The sequence below is a fragment of the Peromyscus californicus genome, unplaced genomic scaffold (assembly GCF_007827085.1).
Source record: "Peromyscus californicus insignis strain IS unplaced genomic scaffold, ASM782708v3 Scaffold_3__1_contigs__length_106647218, whole genome shotgun sequence".
NCBI lineage: Eukaryota > Metazoa > Chordata > Mammalia > Rodentia > Cricetidae > Peromyscus > Peromyscus californicus.
In genome coordinates this window covers 76499747-76517783 of record NW_026294551.1, presented here as the reverse complement: position 1 = coordinate 76517783, position 18037 = coordinate 76499747, and the positions used below count along the sequence as shown (strand labels likewise).

The window sequence follows — 18037 nt, the reverse complement described above, 5'->3', positions numbered from 1 at the left end:
GGCTGGCTTGGTGATGGAGAGCCCTAGGTTCAGTTCCCAGCACCCTCATGGCATCTTAAAACTGTTTGTACCTCCAGATCCAGATAATCCAAGGCCCTCTTCTGATATCTGTGAGCTCATCCAAGCATGTGGTACACATGCATACACTAAACCACACGCACACACACACACACACAAATAAATAATTTTTTTCACAATTATAGAAAAGAAAATAGAGCTTCAAACTAAAAGTTTTTTTTTCCCACCCTGTTACTCTACCAAATACTTTAAGGAGTCTGGTGGATTCTTTCCATGTCATTTAAACATACCAACATTTGTATGTAAATGTGTTGCCATTGAGTTGTGAAGATTTTATAAAAATGGGTTCCTATGAAATGGGTTGTTTTTTTCATTTATATTTCTTGAAAATATTTTAAGTCATATAGTACCAATAAATTTCTGATATTCTTCATAAATACACATTGATATTAAACAGATAGGCCTTGTGTAAAGTCCCCATCCAAGACTATTTGGTATAATACAGCATACACTTTATACAGGTGTTCCAGGCATCAGCTGAGGGCTCAGGAACTGTGGGAGGCCTTGGAGACCAGAGAGAATTATCCATAATGCATAATAAGTATTTTAATCTCAACATGGACTAGATAGGCAAATCACTAAGAAATGTTCACATTCTTCCACTTTAAGTCTTGGGAATTCAGTGTACATTTTCCATTTGTTACACATAAAAGCACCTAGTGAAGCCTTGTGTAGGCTCCTAAGGTATGGCATGCTACTAGTGACCACTTATGAGATAAGAGTTATTTTGTAATGACAGTAACCGGACTAGGGATTTGTTGTTATAGACAACACATTTAAGCTGGAGACTGAAAGACATAAGGCAGCTTTTCAAATCATCAGAGAGAAGTGTTCTGAGAAAGGGAACAGCCATGGAATAGGTACCTGGACCTAGAAGCAGACAGGAAGGCAGTGTGAGTGAAACATATAATATTTGTTATAATCCAGGCTGTGGATAGATCTCAGTTTTAGAGGACTTTCCAGATATGCATGAAGCCCTGGATTGGATCTTCAGAACAACAGAAACCTAGGGAGGCTGCACACACCTGTGATCCAGCAGCAATGGAGGAAGAGTGATCAGTTCACAATTGTCTTTGACTACAAGGGAATTTCAGGCCAGCCTGAATTACATAGCGAGAACCTGTTTCAAAACAAAACAAGAAACACAAAAATACAACACCCAACTTAAAACTCAAATGATTGTCGTAACTCCATTTAGTTATGCCTATGTTATTAAATCCCTATGATCCATCTGTTTTCCCCCTAGTAGGTGTGGGGGCAGCATCTTACACCACGTAGATGGTAATGGGCCAGAAGTTTTAGCCCCAAATAGATCTGTGCCCTTGTTCTCAGTATCTTAAGAAGATCATTCATCATTGGTTGGTTTTTAGTTTATTTGCTTATTTGGTTTTTAGGAGTAAGGACACCCTCAAAATTCATAATTGCTTCTAGAAACACTTGCTTGAACAACATTTTGCTCTCTAATTGCTAGGTGGGGAACTAGTCGTACACAGTGGACTGGATGTATTCTTTCTTCTGTTCCATTCTGAGTATGGGCTGCTAGTAAACATATTAGAAAGATGTTAGTTGAAGGGCAGACCAATGGGTACAATAAGAGCAGGTGTCCCTTCTGCTCTTGCTCCAGGGACTCCTGGTTTCTACAGTTGATTCTTCTTTCTGGAGCAGTTTATTCACCTGCAAATTGAGAGGGTTGGTCCAGGTGTTAAAGTCCCTTCACTCCCCAGCCATCTCCAAAGCAGCATGGTCCCCAGGCCTAGAGTCACACCTCAAGTGAAGATCTTTGCTGCAGCTTGGGAAACAGCCCAGGGCCACATTAGCAATGCTCCCACCCACTGATGTCCTCCTCTAGTCTGTTTGTATCAGTGAGTAGATGCTATCTAGTAGGTGGATTGGGGAACTGGAGAGACTCAATTTGCACACAGAAGAGGTAAAAGTGTGGCCAGGAGATAAGGATGGAGTTGTAAGAGAGACTCCTCTTTATCCATAAATAGTTCTGGAAGCATCCCTCAGCAGCAGAGGACTGGAAGAAGCAACTGTGACAAGAAGTTTCCACTCTCTCTTAAGTAACAGGTAAGCTGGGTCTTCTGCAGACTCATGCTGGAGAGAAGCAATCAGGATAGTGCTCCATGGAGTTTCTGTACCATGTGGAAGTACATATGGGATGATGTGGGATTGTGTGCGGGACATTAGAATAATGGGGCGGGGGGAGGCACAGGGGAGTCTCTAGACATTAGGGCAACTTAGCATCCAATACAGTTCTTTGGATTCTTGGCAAGTGGGTCCTCATTTAAATGGAATGATGGACTTTCATAGATGAGCTATTAAAGCCTTCTTAAGCAAAGTTAACATGAGAAATGAGAAAAAAGCTGTAGAAAAGAGTTTCTTACTCTTGGATTAAGCCCCAATTATTTGGGCCAGTGTCTATAAGTAATATGTAATAATATACAATAATAAGGAAATGAGGTCAGAGAGATGAGGGCATAGATATGTTTGCTGTGATGTTCATTGACTTTATGTTGGTTTGCAAATTAGGGAATTTTGTAAGAAATGTCTTGTATTCAGAGTGAAGAACATCAATTGGCTGTAGGCACTTGAGGTTTTGTTTTACAAGGTGAGGTAGCCAAGGGCAGAAGTAACTAAATTTTGCTTTATTTGGTGTGTTGGAGGGAAAGGGAGTGGTCAGTTCAGGAAGATAAGCAGCTTTGAGAAAGTCCATGTAAGCCAGATAGCCCGAGCTAAAGTTGCATCGTACCTGGTCCAAACCTGCCACAAAGGCTCCCTTAGCTTGCTCTATGCTTTCTTGTCGTTTTTCCCTCTGTTTGTGTTTACCACCCAGGATAAGAGTGTATTCTATATTTTCTATATTTTATAAACAAGTCTCTATTTCTTAGATAGATGTAAGCTACATGAGACCAGAGGTCTTTGGTTCACTGATGGTCTAGATTCATAGAATCAGATGTATTCCCCTGAAGACAGGAAACAAATGTATGAAGTGATTAAAATTTTAATATTATGTTTGTATTTAGTACAGTAATTTGGATACCTTGTAATTTTATAAATATATGATTTTATGTGGTACATATGCACAATGGAGTACTACTCAGCAGAGAAAAACAATGACATCATGAGGTTTGCAGGCAAATGGATGGATCTAGAAAAAATCATCCTGAGTGAGGTAACACAGACTCAGAAAGACAAACATGGTATGTACTCACTCATAGGTGGATACTAGATGTAAAAGGATGACTAGACTGCTACTCACAACTACAGGGAGGCTACCTAGTAAAGAGGATCCTAAGAAAGACACAGGGATCGCCCAACGTCAGAGAAATGGATGAGATCTACACATGCAAACTGGACATGAGTGGGGGTAATGAGGGGCAAGGGTCAAGGGAAAGAGAGCTTAGGGGAGTGGGAGATCCCAGCTGGATCAAGAACAGAGAGGGAGAACAAGGAAAAAGAGACCATGATAAATGAAGACCCCATGAGAATAGGAAGAAGCAAAGTGCTAGAGAGGTCCCCAGAAATCCACAGAGATACCTCCACAATAGACTACTGGCAATGGTCGAGAGAAAGCCCGAACTGACCTACTCTGGTGATCGGATGGCCAAACTCCCTAACTGTTATGGTAGAACTCTCATCCAATGACTGATGGAAGCGGATGCAGAGATCCATGGCCAGGCCCCAGGTGGAGCTCCAGGAGTCCAGTTGGCGAGAAAGAGGAGGGACTGTATGAGCAAGAATTGTTGAGACCATGACTGGAATAAACATAGGGACAAATAGCCAAACTAGTGGAAACACATGAACTATGAACCAATAGCTGAGGAGCCCCCAACTGGATCAGGCCCTCTGGATAAGTGAGACAGTTGATTAGCTTGAACTGTTTGGGAGGCCCCCAGGCAGTGGGACCAGGACCTGTCCTTAGTGCATGAACTGGCTGTTTGGAGCCTGGGGCCTATGCAGGGACACTTTGCTCAGCCTGGGTGAAAGGAGGAGGGGACTGGACCTGACTCAATTGAATCTACCAGGCTGAGCTGAATCCCCAGGGGAGACCTTGCCCTGGAGGATATGGGAAGGGGGCGTGGGCTGCGGGGGAGGAGGGAAGACAGGGGAATCCGTGGCTGATATGTAAAATTAAACTAAATTATAATATATATAATAAGCATATTACCATTTTTAATATTTAGATTTACTGTTTTAATTTTGTATATCTCTGTGTGATTATGTTTGGTGATGTTGTGTTGGGCCAATGGTGTCTGAGGAACTTTTGGGTCTTCTGCATCTCCAGGGATAGTGGTTGTGAACCTCCTCTATCAGTTTTTTGTTTTGTTTTGCTTTGTTTTTTTTTTTTTTTTGTGGTAAGAGCAGTGGACACTCTTAACCATGAGCCATTGCAGCAGCTTAATATTAGTGTTTTAGTGAGAGTAGTATTTGTTCATACTCCCTCAGCCCCAGTCTATTAGTGGTCACAATGGAACTAAAATGAAAAACTTCAAAACCGTTCGTTGTCTGTATGGGACAATGTGTGTAGACACAACACTTCCGTTCTTCTTTGTCCGTGGATACTAGTAATGGACTTGATTGGGGCTTAGAGACCAACCACTGTGGCTGCTGAGCAGGAACAGCTCTGAGTCCACCAGAGGGCAAGTGCACCGCCATTGGAAGACTGGTCCTTGCTTAGGGTTCTCTCAAGGGAGGTAACACACTCTTATCTCTGCCTTCAAGTTTTCTGTCTGCCAGCTTTTTGTGCCAAGACCAGTGGTGATATGATGGCTATATGTGGGGAAGGACTGGGAAGAAGAGGCTATTTGGGGGGACAGCTTTCCTTGTCCATGGGAAGTCACAGAGTTCGTTCTCCACTATGGGGAATTTTCAGAGCCCTAAATGAATCTTTTGGTTATGGGTTTCTCTCATTGCCAGCAGAGCAGGCCCACATAATTCACCCCACCAGGGTACAGAGACAAGTTGCCTCCTGAGAATTAAGACCTGTCCAGATTCCATGATGTGAGGGCCACAACCAACCATAGTGTCTTCTCATTGTCCTTTAGGACACCACGATGCATCCTCAAGCCCTCATTTCAGGCCTCATACTCCTTCTCCCAGGTAAGTGAGAGGTGAGCTGGGGGATGGCTAGGACGACAGAGGTTCAGAAGAGAACTACGTACCCTGCGTATTACAGCAAAGAACCAGGATGAAATTTTAGCCCCAAAGAAATTTCTTAACCTATCCAAATTAAAAATAAGACCCACAAGATTGTTGGGTAAGTGGCGAATATATGTACATGCATGTTATATTCAAGTAAGGGTGAGTACACATACATGCATGTTGTAGTCAATGCATGAGGGCTGAAGAAGAGACTTGAAAGGGCAACCTAACATTCATTTGGCTTATCTGCTCTTAAAAAAACCCCTCATCTTCAGTTATTTAATTAAACATAATTAGTGTTCTATATCACTGAACACATTCTGTGATATAGAGGAAAATAGTGAATTACATGCTAAATTTTATGAGACCATTCCAAGATAGTCTTGGCTGCCCCCAGACCTAATAGACAGCTAAGAATAATTTCAAATTTCTGATCCTCCTGTCCCTACTTCCCAAGAGCTGAGATTATAGGTGTGGGCCCCTACATCTGGTACACATTCTAACTTTACAATCTAATCTCTAGGAAGTGGCATAGTGGAAGGTCATTAATCCTTTTCATAATTTCTACAGTTTTATTATAATGTGTATTATGTTTATGATCCTAAAAAGTATCAGGCAAAATCAAGTAATAAGTGTCCCAGTGAGAAATACAAACCCATTACATACTCATTTTATAGAACAAGAAACGTGCTTTCTCAGATCGTGTCCCACACTCACGACCTAGGCTTGAAGACAAGTGACTAGTTAGTGAGTCTCGAAGTTCATGGTTTTGTGCTGTTTGCTTATCTGTTTGTTGCTCTGCTTGGATCCAACCCAGGGGCTGTCATGGGCGAGGTGAGCATGGTACCCTTTAGCTGCATCTTCAGGCCTCAGATCTCATCCCTTACTTGGAAACAATTGATGGATTTCAATCCATCATCTCAAAAGATACATATTAAAATTATTATTTTAGATTCAAAAATTGCATGGTTTAGTTCTTGATCTAACATTCTGATTTTGTGGTGGTCTCACTTTACAAGTGAATGTTGTTCGGTTTCTGGAATGTTATCAACATATAAGATAGGATCCTTGTTCAGTTTTTTTTTTCTTAATTTTTAAAGAACTGATCCTAAAGTCCCAATCTTCCTGATGGTATTACAAAAGCTACTCTGAGCTTGCCCTGCTGGTGCACATCTTTAATCCCAGCACTGGGGAGGTAGAGGCAGGCAGATCTCCGTGAATTCAGGCAGCCTGTTCTACACACAGAGTTCTAAATACTGAAGCCAGTCAACAAGCCTATGTACAAGCCTATTGTACATAGAGAGTTCTAGGCCTGTGAGAACTACCCAGTGAGTTCTGTCACAAAAAGAAAAAAGAATGAATGAATGAAGGAAAGAAAGAAAGAAAGAAAGAAAGGAAAAAAGAGAAATACAAAAAGAATTAAAAAGATACAGTGTGAGTAAACAAAAGTCGTTCTGAAAACTGATATTGAAGTTGGTAAAGTTCTGCCTTTAACCCACAATGCTGCAAACAAAGCCTGAGCCCTGCTCTTTGTACAGGGGAGGTGGCTAAAGTCAATGATTTCATTGTCAGTAGCATTGAGGGGAGTTGGGGGTGGTGTTGAGACCCGGCCTCATAAACTCAGGTTGGTTTTGAATGCACTAGTTTCCTGACTTTACTTTTGAATTCCAGTTTGACAGGCACCCATCATCATGCACAGCTTCTGGGAAAGCAGTTTTAAAATGTTATGAGTTAGAGTTAATGTCAGTGATACACGCTTGCAGTCCCATTTCTTAGGATTCTGAGACAGGAGGATAGCAAGTATGAGCTAGCCTGGGCTACAAAAAATAAACCAACTGGTCAGGCATGGTGGTGCATGCCTTTAATCTGGGCAGTCAGAAGGTAGAGTTAGGTGGATCTCTATGAGTATCGTGCTAGCCTATTGTACATAGAGAGTTCTAGGCCTGTGAGAACTACCCAGTGAGCTCTGTCACAAAAAGAAAAAAGAATGAATGAATGAAGGAAAGAAAGAAAGAAAGAAAGAAAGGAAAAATGAGAAATACAAAAAGAATTAAAAAGATACAGTGTGAATATAATACAGTGCAGTAAGTTGCTTTATCCACACACATGACCATTACATAATCACACTGAAGAAGAAGAAGCTAACAGAAAATGGTTTAGAGTGAAAAAGTTAAGCTATGAAAACGCTACAAAGAAAAATGCAAAGAGGGGCTGGTGCTGGAGCACAGTGATAGAGCACTTACCTCTCATGCCCCAGGTTTAATCTGCAGTCAAAAAAGGAAAATGGGAAAGAAACGAAGAAGTAGAATCAATTGTAGGAAACTGTTGGGTGCTCATTCTCCAATTCCACCTTTTGATCACAGCTGCCGTGGATTCTTTCCCAAAAGTGCATGGAGTGGTGGGTCACCCTGTGACACTGCCATGTACTTACCCAGTGTCTAATGGACTCTCATCCATGTGTTGGGGCCGAGGGGCATGTGCTTCTGACACGTGTGGACAAACACTTATCCGAACTGATGGCCACAGAATCTACTATCGGACAAACAATCGCTACCAGCTAAAGGGGCAGCTTCTTCAAGGAGATGTGTCCTTGACGATAGAGAATGTCACTGAGAGTGACAGTGGTCTCTACTGCTGTCGGGTGGAAATGAAGGGGTGGAATGGTGTACAGAGACTGACCACCTCACTGCAAGTTCAACCAGGTAAGTGTGCCTTGTTGCCTTGCTTATGTCTTGCAAGTGAACACACACACAGTTACACACACACACACACACACATGCCTTATGAGGAGTTTCAAATGTGCAAGCTACTTGTTTTGTTTTTCAGGGGGTTTTATTCATTAGAAAAAGGAAGGGGGGAGAGAGAGAGAGAGAGAGAGAGAGAGAGAGAGAGAGAGAGAGAGAGAGAGAGAGAGAGAGAAGAAAGAGAGAGAGAGAGAGAGAGAGAGAGAGAGAGAGAGAGAGAGAGAGAGAGAGAGAGAGAGAGAAGTGGATACACGTAATTTTTAAATATTAAAAGTGGACTGAGCTCTACTTCCACTGGCTTTCAAATTATATTACATCCTCTAAAAAAAGTTTTCAAAGGCATTGATCCCAGTTCCTGGTCTTACTTTGTAGACAGCAGATTTAGGATGGAAGGAAGCTGCACATAGGGAAACCGCAACAGCTGACAAAAGCCAGCGTGTGCCCCTGCTGGAGTCCTCACTGACTGTTTCCTTCCAAGCACTGTCTTCCTTAATTCCAGTCTTGGCTTTCTGTGCACTCTCAGACCATCAGTAATCTGTTTGGATTCACACAGCACTTCTGATTATCTGATTTGAGAATTTACAGGTTGAATGCCTTGTCCCCAAATCCCAAATCTGCAGTGTTTGAAGATTGAAATCTCTTAGGCATTGCCTGGTAAATTCAATACCATTCATACACAGAATTATCAAGAGTTTATGATCTACTTGTAAGTTATGAGTGTAAAGTATATGCTTATATATATATACTTGAGCCCCCATCATAAACCATATGCACATATTATAAAATTTTCAGAAATATCCAAATTCTGAAACTCTGGGCACTGAGCATTTTTGGATAAGGGTTATTCCCCCTGTTTCTCTTAGATTAGAAGAAACCACAGATGACTGTTTCCACTCTCTACCCAAACGTGCAAATCCTTTAGTGTTGGGCCTTGCATGAGATCCCTCACAGGCCAACTGCCTACTTAGCCTTCAGTTATGATGCAGCACTGTGTGGTGTGTCCTCTCAGGACTGACTGTAATAAACATGCTGAACATGGGTGAAGTCAGTCACCACTGAGAGGAAGACAATCCATTCCAGTCCCCATACTCTCTCAGTGTCACAGAGATGCTTAGAGAGATTTGAGGATCTGACCCCTATTAATTAGAGCATGTGTCAGTAGGAACTTGGGCTCTGTTCTCTTCTCTATATTGTCTGTGCAGCTGCCTCCTATTGATGAGCCTATTTCCAGTACCCCGTCCTGCCCCATCCTAGTTGGTCAATGACAAAGAACAGAAGTGCAGGAGACGAGCCTCTCTGGGGACAGCCTCTCCCTGGTGTGCTAGAGAGTGGGTGGAGTGAAGGCTCTTCTTTCTTCTTGCTTGGCTGACACTTACTTTCACATTGATTTCTAAATTCAGGAGTTTCAACCAGTTCTTCAAGGAGACTTACAGGTAGATTCAAACCTATCAATAGACCCAGACCTACTCCAACGAGTCCCATAACACCTCTAAGGAAACCCAGAATTACTCCAAGGAGACCCAGAACTACTCCAAAGAGACCCAGAACTACTCCAAAGAAACCAAAAACAACCACAAACTCAGCACACCCCATAAAACCCACACCCACTTCAAGAAGACCCTCAACTACCACAAAATCTACAACTACTCCAAGGAGCCACTCAACAGCCACAAAATCCATAACTATTCCAAGAAGACTTTTAGTTACCATAAACCCCACAACTACTCTAAGGAGATCTCCAACAGCCACAAAATATTCCATGACTACTTCAAGGAGACCAGCAACTATCATGAAACCTATAACTACTTCAAGGAGACCCACAATAACCACAAGATCCACAGCTACTCCAAGAAGACACTCAACTATCACAAAACCAACAACTACTTCAAGGAGACCCCTAACTACCATAAAACCCACAACTACTCCAAGAACAGCCTCAACAACCACAAAATCCACACCTACTCCAAGGAAACCCGAAACTACCACAAAATTCATAACTACTTCAATGAGACCCTCAACTACCACAAAATACACAATTACTTCAACAAGACCCACAAATGCTCCAACATCAACCAGAATCTCTGCCTCTACTTCACCAACACCAGTGCACACACAGACTCCCAAACCAGGTAAAACTCATGTGTTTCAAGGTTCTGAGTTCTTTTAATGAGAGGTAGTAGGAAACACAGGCCACTGAGTCAAGTCAGAAGTATAATATAGGTGAATCATTCTCAACTGGGTCCTAAACAACAGCTTCACAGGGTCTGTGATTTTACAGTCTTAAATGCACTCTCAGCATGTAAGAGCTTGACCATGGAGGACATCCATCTCTCTGTATCAGATTCCCCAGGGATTCACTATTAGCCAGACTTAGGTGATGAGAATCTTGCTCAGTGGGGCATGATTTTCTGATTTAAGAAATGGGGAGCAGAGATGACTGAGGACTAGGGTCAGGGTAGGGAGACTCTTGACCCTTTACATCCATTTTGAAATTCGTCCATTCAGCTGAGGCCATAGTGCAGTGAAGCTAACATTTAGCATTTCCTGAGCATCAGGATGCATGCTACATGTTTGATGATGCAGCACTTAATTCTCAGACACTTGTGTCCTACATAGCTGTGACCTGTTCCTATTTTAGTGACAGGAACTGACAGAGTCAGAAATTTCATGGTGGATGTTACAGAGACAGAAAGTGGCTCAAACTCTGTCCCTGTTCGCTTGGGTCAGAAGCTGGTTCTTCTGAGTCCAGGGTCTGACCTCCTGCTCTGAGATTTATGTTTGGAAGGTTTGTCCTGTATTCAAATCCTCACTGGAGAAGACTCCGCAAATCTCCCTTTTTAGAGACAGTTGGTGCTTTCTAAAGTTTTGATTCAAGGATCTTTTAATTTATTTGTGAAGCAAGAAAATGCAAAAATATGTTTTTGTTTTGTTTTTTTAATGATATTTTACACATTGTCATGTGACTGGCTGGGGTAGTATTATTTGAATTTTATTTTGTTGAGATAGGATCTCAGCTTCTCTGGCATGAACTCATTATGTAGACCAAGCTTGCCCTGAAGTCACAGAGATCTTCCTGCCTCTGCCTTTAGTGATAAAAGGTGGTTGCCACCATGCCTGTCAGGGTTGAACTCAAATTTTATCTTGTTTCCTTACTAAGTCACTTACTCTTCCTATACCTGGAAGGTCCTCACTCATAAACAGCTTAGACGATAGATGTTGCCTAAACCTAGTCATTAACTTTGGCTCCTTGGAAATGAGCTCCCAATGATTAAATATAAACACAGTAATGTGAGAACAAGGAGGGCTATGAGTCATCCAACTTCGCTCATGCTGGGCAATGAAAGTTTTTGCAGTAATTGGGACTTCCATAGACCTAGAGCATTTCCACTCATTGTGTGGGTACTGTATGTGCATTGCCAGCAGAGATGTCTGTCATTTGCTAAAATTACAAGTGTATAATCACCTGATATGTGCTTTTTAATGAATAAAATTAAATTGAGGAGTTCAAGATTAGGATGTAAGGCATTTGTTTATTGCAATTATTCAGCAGAATGAGAATTCTGTATTTGACATACAGATTTTAGAAAGCATAAACGATATAATCTGTTCCAAAAACAGATGTCTCAGAAACACCTTGATATGTATCTAGAGTTCAGTGACTCTCCTACCACACAAAATCCTAATTCTTACAGCACATGAGACACATTGGTTTCTGGGTGATATTTTGATCCAAGTTGACATTCAGTGACATTAGGTGAGAGCACACTGTTATTGATGTCATGGTAGTTCCATTCATTCTGAGTAGAGTCATGAATGTGCACTTACCATTCTCAGCTCCTACGGAAGTGTAGACGAGGTGGCACCTTAAACTGTTCCACCATTGAGTTCTCTGCTTCATCTAAATTTGTAGATAAGCTTGGGTATGTACTTGTATTTTTGCAAAGAGAGAAAGAGAATTTTACATGAGTCCAGAACAGAAAGGTTAAGATGTGCAAGAAATTTAACAAAATACTAATGTTTAGTGTGATGCTATGCACTCTTAGAGATTTTGATCATGCTATTTAACTTTAAATCCACCATAGAAGTGGGAATGAATATGGGTAATGACTATAATGAAAGTACAACATTTTTCTAATGACAATTTTCATTCTTTTTGAGCAGTTTACACCGACACTGTGACATCTTCACACCGCCCTTGGTATAATCACACCGTAAGCATACCCCTCCCTGTGTTAATAGTGAGATTCACTTGTCTGTCTTCCTGGAATCATGTTGCATTTAAAGACTTTGTAAATCAATTTTGTCTCAAAAGAAGAAGAAGAATTAGAAGAAGAGAAAGAGAGTCAAGCATAGTTTGTTTATTCCTTTGTCATAGGATTCAGGAAGCTGACACAGGAGATACCAAGTTTCAGGACAGCCTCAACTACCCAGTCAGCTTGAGTTACACAGTGAGACCATGTCTCAATAATCCCACAAAGACAAAGACAGTATTAAATGTATGATAATAAATACATTGAAAAGAAGATTTTGACTCAAAAAAGGGTGCTAGGAAGAAAGTTTGTTAGAGATACCCAATAAATGATACTATACAAAGCAATGGAGGGAGGTAAGGTCACAGAGAGAAACAAACTGACTGAGCTTCTATGGTTAAAAGTTAAGTTAAAAAAGAATGAGTTAATAGAGGGGAGTAAATTAACATATATTTTTGTATTCTAGTGCAGTATCAGAAACCATCATGCCATGTTGAGAGTATTACTAATTGAGCAGACTTGTACTGTTTTTAACACAACCCTGCATGGTGAAGTTGCAGCTGAGCTCGGTTAACTGCAGTGCAGGGATCTTTACCAGCAAGAAGAAATACTTTAGGATTATATTCAAAACAAGAAATAGCAACATCTGGTCTCTGAAGCTGTCAATCTGGCTCTAGGTGCATTGAGAACAGTGCACAGAGACACATTTGTGTGCTTGGGTCTAGGTTTTTAGTTTGTTTGTTTTTGAGACAGGGACTCCTGGAGACCAGGCTGGCCTTGAATTCTCTATGAACTTGAGAAGGATCATGAACTCTGGGACCTCGGGTCTCTACTTCTCAAGTCCTGGGATTACAGGTGTGCACCCCCATGCCTAGGAACATCATCCTACATCTTGAACCTGTAGTTCAACTTCCAAAGGATAGCCATTGCTGCCATTCATAATTAGGAAAATGAAATGAAGTAAATGTTCACATGGGCATGATGGACCTGCCTGTGATCCAGGCACTCAGAATATGTAGGCAGGAGGATCATAAGTTCATCATATTGACTGCATAGTGAGTGCCAGGCCAGCCTAGGGTACATTGAGACCCGCTCTCAAAACCAACACACATTGCTTTATATCCCCACAGTGTTTGTCAAGAAGGACCTGAGAATTCCCTTTCCTGAGAACCCACTGAACCTATTGTTTGAAGATGCAGAGACAGTGTTCACAGAGCTTAACTAACTTGTCCATGGTCTCCCTGATTAGGCAGAGGAGCTGGGATTGTGACTCCAGAGACGAGGCTCATACAGGGACAAAGACCTGGTCTCTGGTCCTCCCTTTCCCTGCAGTTAAACCCATCCCATGGGCTCTGTTTAGGATTGGTAGATGAGTGCTAAGCTATTAGAGGGGCCTCACCTGCTGCCCAGCCTGTCTCCTGCTTATTCCAGTATGTGGTGATCCCTGGTCACCTGCACCAGGGAACTAGGGGAGATTATGCATTTCTGTCTGATCACAAGGTGTTAATCAGGCTGCATCCAGGAGCAGTCACTTCTGAGTATTTAAAAAAAAAGATGTAGATCTTGTGGGGCATGGTGGACCATGGCTTTAATTGGAGCTATACATAGGCAGAGTCTGGTCCATCTCTGTCAGTTAGCTGTGGCTACATAGTGAGAAGTGAGACCCTGTTTCAAAAAAAAAAAAAAAAGTAGAATCCAGAATTGCCTTTTACAAGACAATTAGGATCTGTGAGGACAGACCAGGCTCAGGAGCTAAGCACATGATGGGAACCTCAAAGCATTGACTTAGAGAGACGACACTGTTTTTCTCAATGGAGGAATAACCTACTGAATATTAATGCAGATATAATCCCTCACAAGATATGCAACCATGCTGTTACCTCAAACCACATAGAAAACATTTTCATCCTTCTAGACACTTGGAAGTTTGCATTGTCTAACATTGCACAGCTTAGTACCAGCTCAGGTTGTTTGAGTTTACTGGCATGTTCTACTCAATTTTATTTAAACACATGATCTCCCCACATGGCCCTGGCTGTCCCAGAACTACTATGTAGACCAGACTGCCTTGGAACTCTCAGATGGTCTTCTGCCTCTGCCTGTCAAATACTGGGAGTCCAGGTGCACACTCCCACTTACTTGCATATTCTAGAGCAGCCACAGAAAATGGAGGGAAAAGTCTAGGTTGAGGGCCAGGACAGGTTTTCTGCTCATCTCATTTGGTGTCTCTTCAATGATTGATGTTTCTTTAGGAAGTGGTCCCCACACCAAACCCCCTGAAGATCCACACCAAGGGCCTCTATATCGGCATCTCTGTGTCTGTTGTGCTGCTGCTTCTCACGAGCATCCTGATGATCATAAGTGAGTTACTCTATCGAGCTTTCAGTGTTAACAATGGGAGTGGGTCTTCCTGATTAATGATCACAAAATCCAAGAAAGGTTGACAGAGCAAAATCTTTTACCCCTGGAGCATGGTGCAAAGGCTCTTTAAATCCACCGAGCAAAGTGGGGGTCCTGCTGGGCCTTCAACTTTAAAGCAAAGAGGTCCTGTGCCTGTCTCCGAGTGCTCAGAGCTTGGTCCTCACTTTCTCTGACACTGGCCATATAAAGCAGTGCAGTGACTAGGGAGAATGGCATAGATTTTGATGGTAGGAAAATGCTTACTCCATAGCTCTTGCCAAATGGAGTCTTCCCACATTTCTTTCAAGATGACACTTCCTCTGTCTTATTTAGCCCTTTGCTAGAAGATAGTATGTTTCATGTATATTTCCCAGACCAAGGAGCTAGAACAAAGATTCTCAGCCACTCTGACTGCCTTCAAGTAACTCCACATGCCATGGGGTTCACATTTCACATGACTCCTCTGTGTTTCCCAAATCCAAGACACATATTGCAGTTCGTTCTTGTTCCCAGGGATGTATTAGGACCTACTGTGCACTGAGATCATTTCTAACACTTGGGGCATGCTCAGTGAGCACTCTTACAGTATCATCAAGATTCCTGTTTCGGGGTTTGGGGATTTAGCTTAGTGGTAGAGCGCTTGCCTAGCAAGCTCAAGGCCCTGGGTTTGATCCTCAGCTCAAAAAAAAAAAAAAAAGATTCCTGTTTCATATAACTTGTAAAGCTTAAACACTGGTGTTTCTTTTCTTAAGTATCATTGTTTGTTTGATTTGTTTCCTTTAGAATGTTTGATACAGTCTGTCTTATATATCCTAGGCTAGCATTAAACTTACAGTGTAACTGAGGCCAGTATTGAACTTCTTAGCCTTCTGTTTCTATAGTTCTATATTCTAATTTTTCATGTTTCAATTGTTGGCCATCTCAAGAGAAAAATTAAATTTACATTTACCATAAGGAAATTTAATTTGTGGCTGAAGAGATATTTCAGCCCTTAGGAGCTTGAGTGATCTTACAAAGAATGTGAGATCCATCCCAGCTCCTGGGTGGGTATCTCACAATGGGCTGTAACTACATCCCCATGGGATGCCTCTAGATTTAGCAGACACTTTCTCTCTAGAGTACATACTCACACAGACACACAAGGGTGCATGAATATGCATACAAATACACACACACAGAGAGAGGTAGAGACAGAGAGACACACAGAGAGAGAATAAATTTTTAAAGAAAGAGATATCAAATTTTATGGAACAAGAGTTTGTTGCACAGGGTTGAGTTTGGTAGGCAAGAGAGCATTATGAGACCTTTGGTGTGTTCTCTCCTAGCCTGCAGATCTGGTTTTGTCCCCATGATGATGATACTACTGAATGTTCTGGAACAAATTTAATAGAAGAGGCAAATAAGACATCAGAGGGAAAACTGAATGACTAACACTTGAACGGTGGCACTCAGGCCTGCATGGCCCTTTCCTGCAGGGTTTGTGGGAGTGTACAAGGTGTTTCTGTCTGTGTAGTCCATTCCCTGTATGAGAATGTCAGCCATTGATTTTTCAAGATGCCACACATGCGGTCGTTACTGACCTGTTTAACATGACTGGGTAGAAACTTGGGAAGAAGAAAACACGTGTCAATCATTTGGTTGGTTCATACAGAAGGATCACTGGTCATGGCTAGCTTAGGCTAGAATAATAAGATAATGCCTAAGAGAGGGGAATATAAGTTGCATAAAATACTACAAATATGTTCAGTTTCTTAGCCTGAAGTTGTTTATTCTCCCTGAGGGAAGGTGGCTACTGGGAGTCTAAAGGTCTTTGACAAGAAGTGGAGAGTGAGGAATAAGTGGTACACACTTCCTGAGCAATATTATGAAAGAAGCCAAGGCCAGTATAGTGCTTAGTGACATTTTTAAAAGGTTCTTGATGGAAGAAACCATTAGTAAGACCTTGTATCTCAGGTCACTTGAAGAGTCCATTTTTAGCGTATTCTCCAGCAGCCAATTTAAAACCCTAGATTCCATTTCTTTCAGTGAAAGAATTTACCAATGCCATTCTAGCACATTAGGAATGCTATCTAGGTGAAGGCATCAAATCAGAAATGCTTAGAAGAAACTTCCTGTGGGATATAGGAATGAATGAGCCTTCCATGGTTACTGGGGAATTGTTTAATTAAAAACAATACTCTTGATTAGAAGAAAATACCATGAATGTTTTTGATGACATGTTCAATTTCCCTTTCCACTCCTCCTAACTCCCCCAACTCCATTTCAGAGTGCAGACACATGAGAAAGAAGAGGAAGCCAGAAGTGTAAGTTGTCTTGGCTTATGTCCACTGCTTTGGAACTTGTAGTCTGTAGATTTCTCCTTGTTCCTTTCTTTCTTTTCCTTTTCTCCTCCTCTTTCTCCCATTCCTTCCCCTTTTTATTTTTTATTAATTTTTTTCATATACTTTAGTTTGGTCATGTTCCTTTTCACCAACCAACTCCTCTCAGATCGTGGCACTTCCCAACTCTCTTTATGTTATGTTCTCTCTCTTTCTTTCAAAGAAATAAAGAAAGAAAACAGATAAAACCCACAACAATACAAAAATGAATATCAAAACAAAATAGTTGATGACCATTTTCTGTCAGTTTTCACATTGGCTCATATGACCTTTCTGATTCTAAGTCGTTTCTGTACTTGTTCATGTGCTACTGACCCACCTAAAGAAAAGCTTTGTTCCATCTTCTTTGTAATTCTCTTCTCAGGTGTTCCTCACATGGCTGACTGGATCTGCGTTTCAGTAGTAGAGATGACCATTGGCTCTACATTTCAGTTGTAGAGATGTAGCTAATTGGCTCTACATTTCAGTAGTAGAGGTGTCCATTGGCTCTACATTTCAGTAGTAGAGATGGCCATTGACTGTACATTTCAGTAGTAGAGATGGCCATTGGCTCTACATTTCAGTGGTAGAGATGGCCATTGACTCTACATTTCAGTAGCAGAGATGGCCATTGACTGTACATTTCAGTAGTAGAGACGGCCATTGACTCTACATTTCAGTAGTAGAGATGGCCATTGGCTCTACATTTCAGTAGCAGAGATGGCCATTGGCTCTACATTTCAGTAGTAGAGATGGCCATTGACTCTACATTTCAGTAGCAGAGATAGCCTTTACATAAAAGACAAAACTCCACTCTGTCAAAACACTGCCCATGAGTTAGTCAGTTTTCTTCTCTGATTTGCTGCTTCATGAGCTGTAGGAAGCTCACACAGCAGTCCACTGTGACTACTAGAGTAAAAGCCCCTCCCCCAGCTGACGGGAAAGGACGGTCCACAGACACCAACAGCTCTCTCCCCAAATTAGTTCCTTTCCCTACCGTGCCTGATGTTTTTGTGCAAGTGATGTATATGAGTGTGTGTTGTACTGTAGACTTTGCAGCTGT

General features: G+C 41.7%; 1 protein-coding gene across 1 annotated transcript in view; it reads left to right on the top strand.

Moving 5' to 3' along the window:
* The window catches only part of LOC128122619 (hepatitis A virus cellular receptor 1 homolog), a 46190-nt gene that overhangs the window by 27523 nt on the left and 630 nt on the right, over positions 1–18037 (top strand). Inside the window, exons 5-9 of the mRNA XM_052758254.1 lie at positions 5127–5181; positions 7587–7925; positions 12129–12178; positions 14470–14578; positions 16884–16920. Of these exons, the coding sequence (XP_052614214.1) occupies positions 5127–5181; positions 7587–7925; positions 12129–12178; positions 14470–14578; positions 16884–16920 (590 nt within the window). The remainder of the gene's footprint in view (positions 1–5126; positions 5182–7586; positions 7926–12128; positions 12179–14469; positions 14579–16883; positions 16921–18037) is intronic.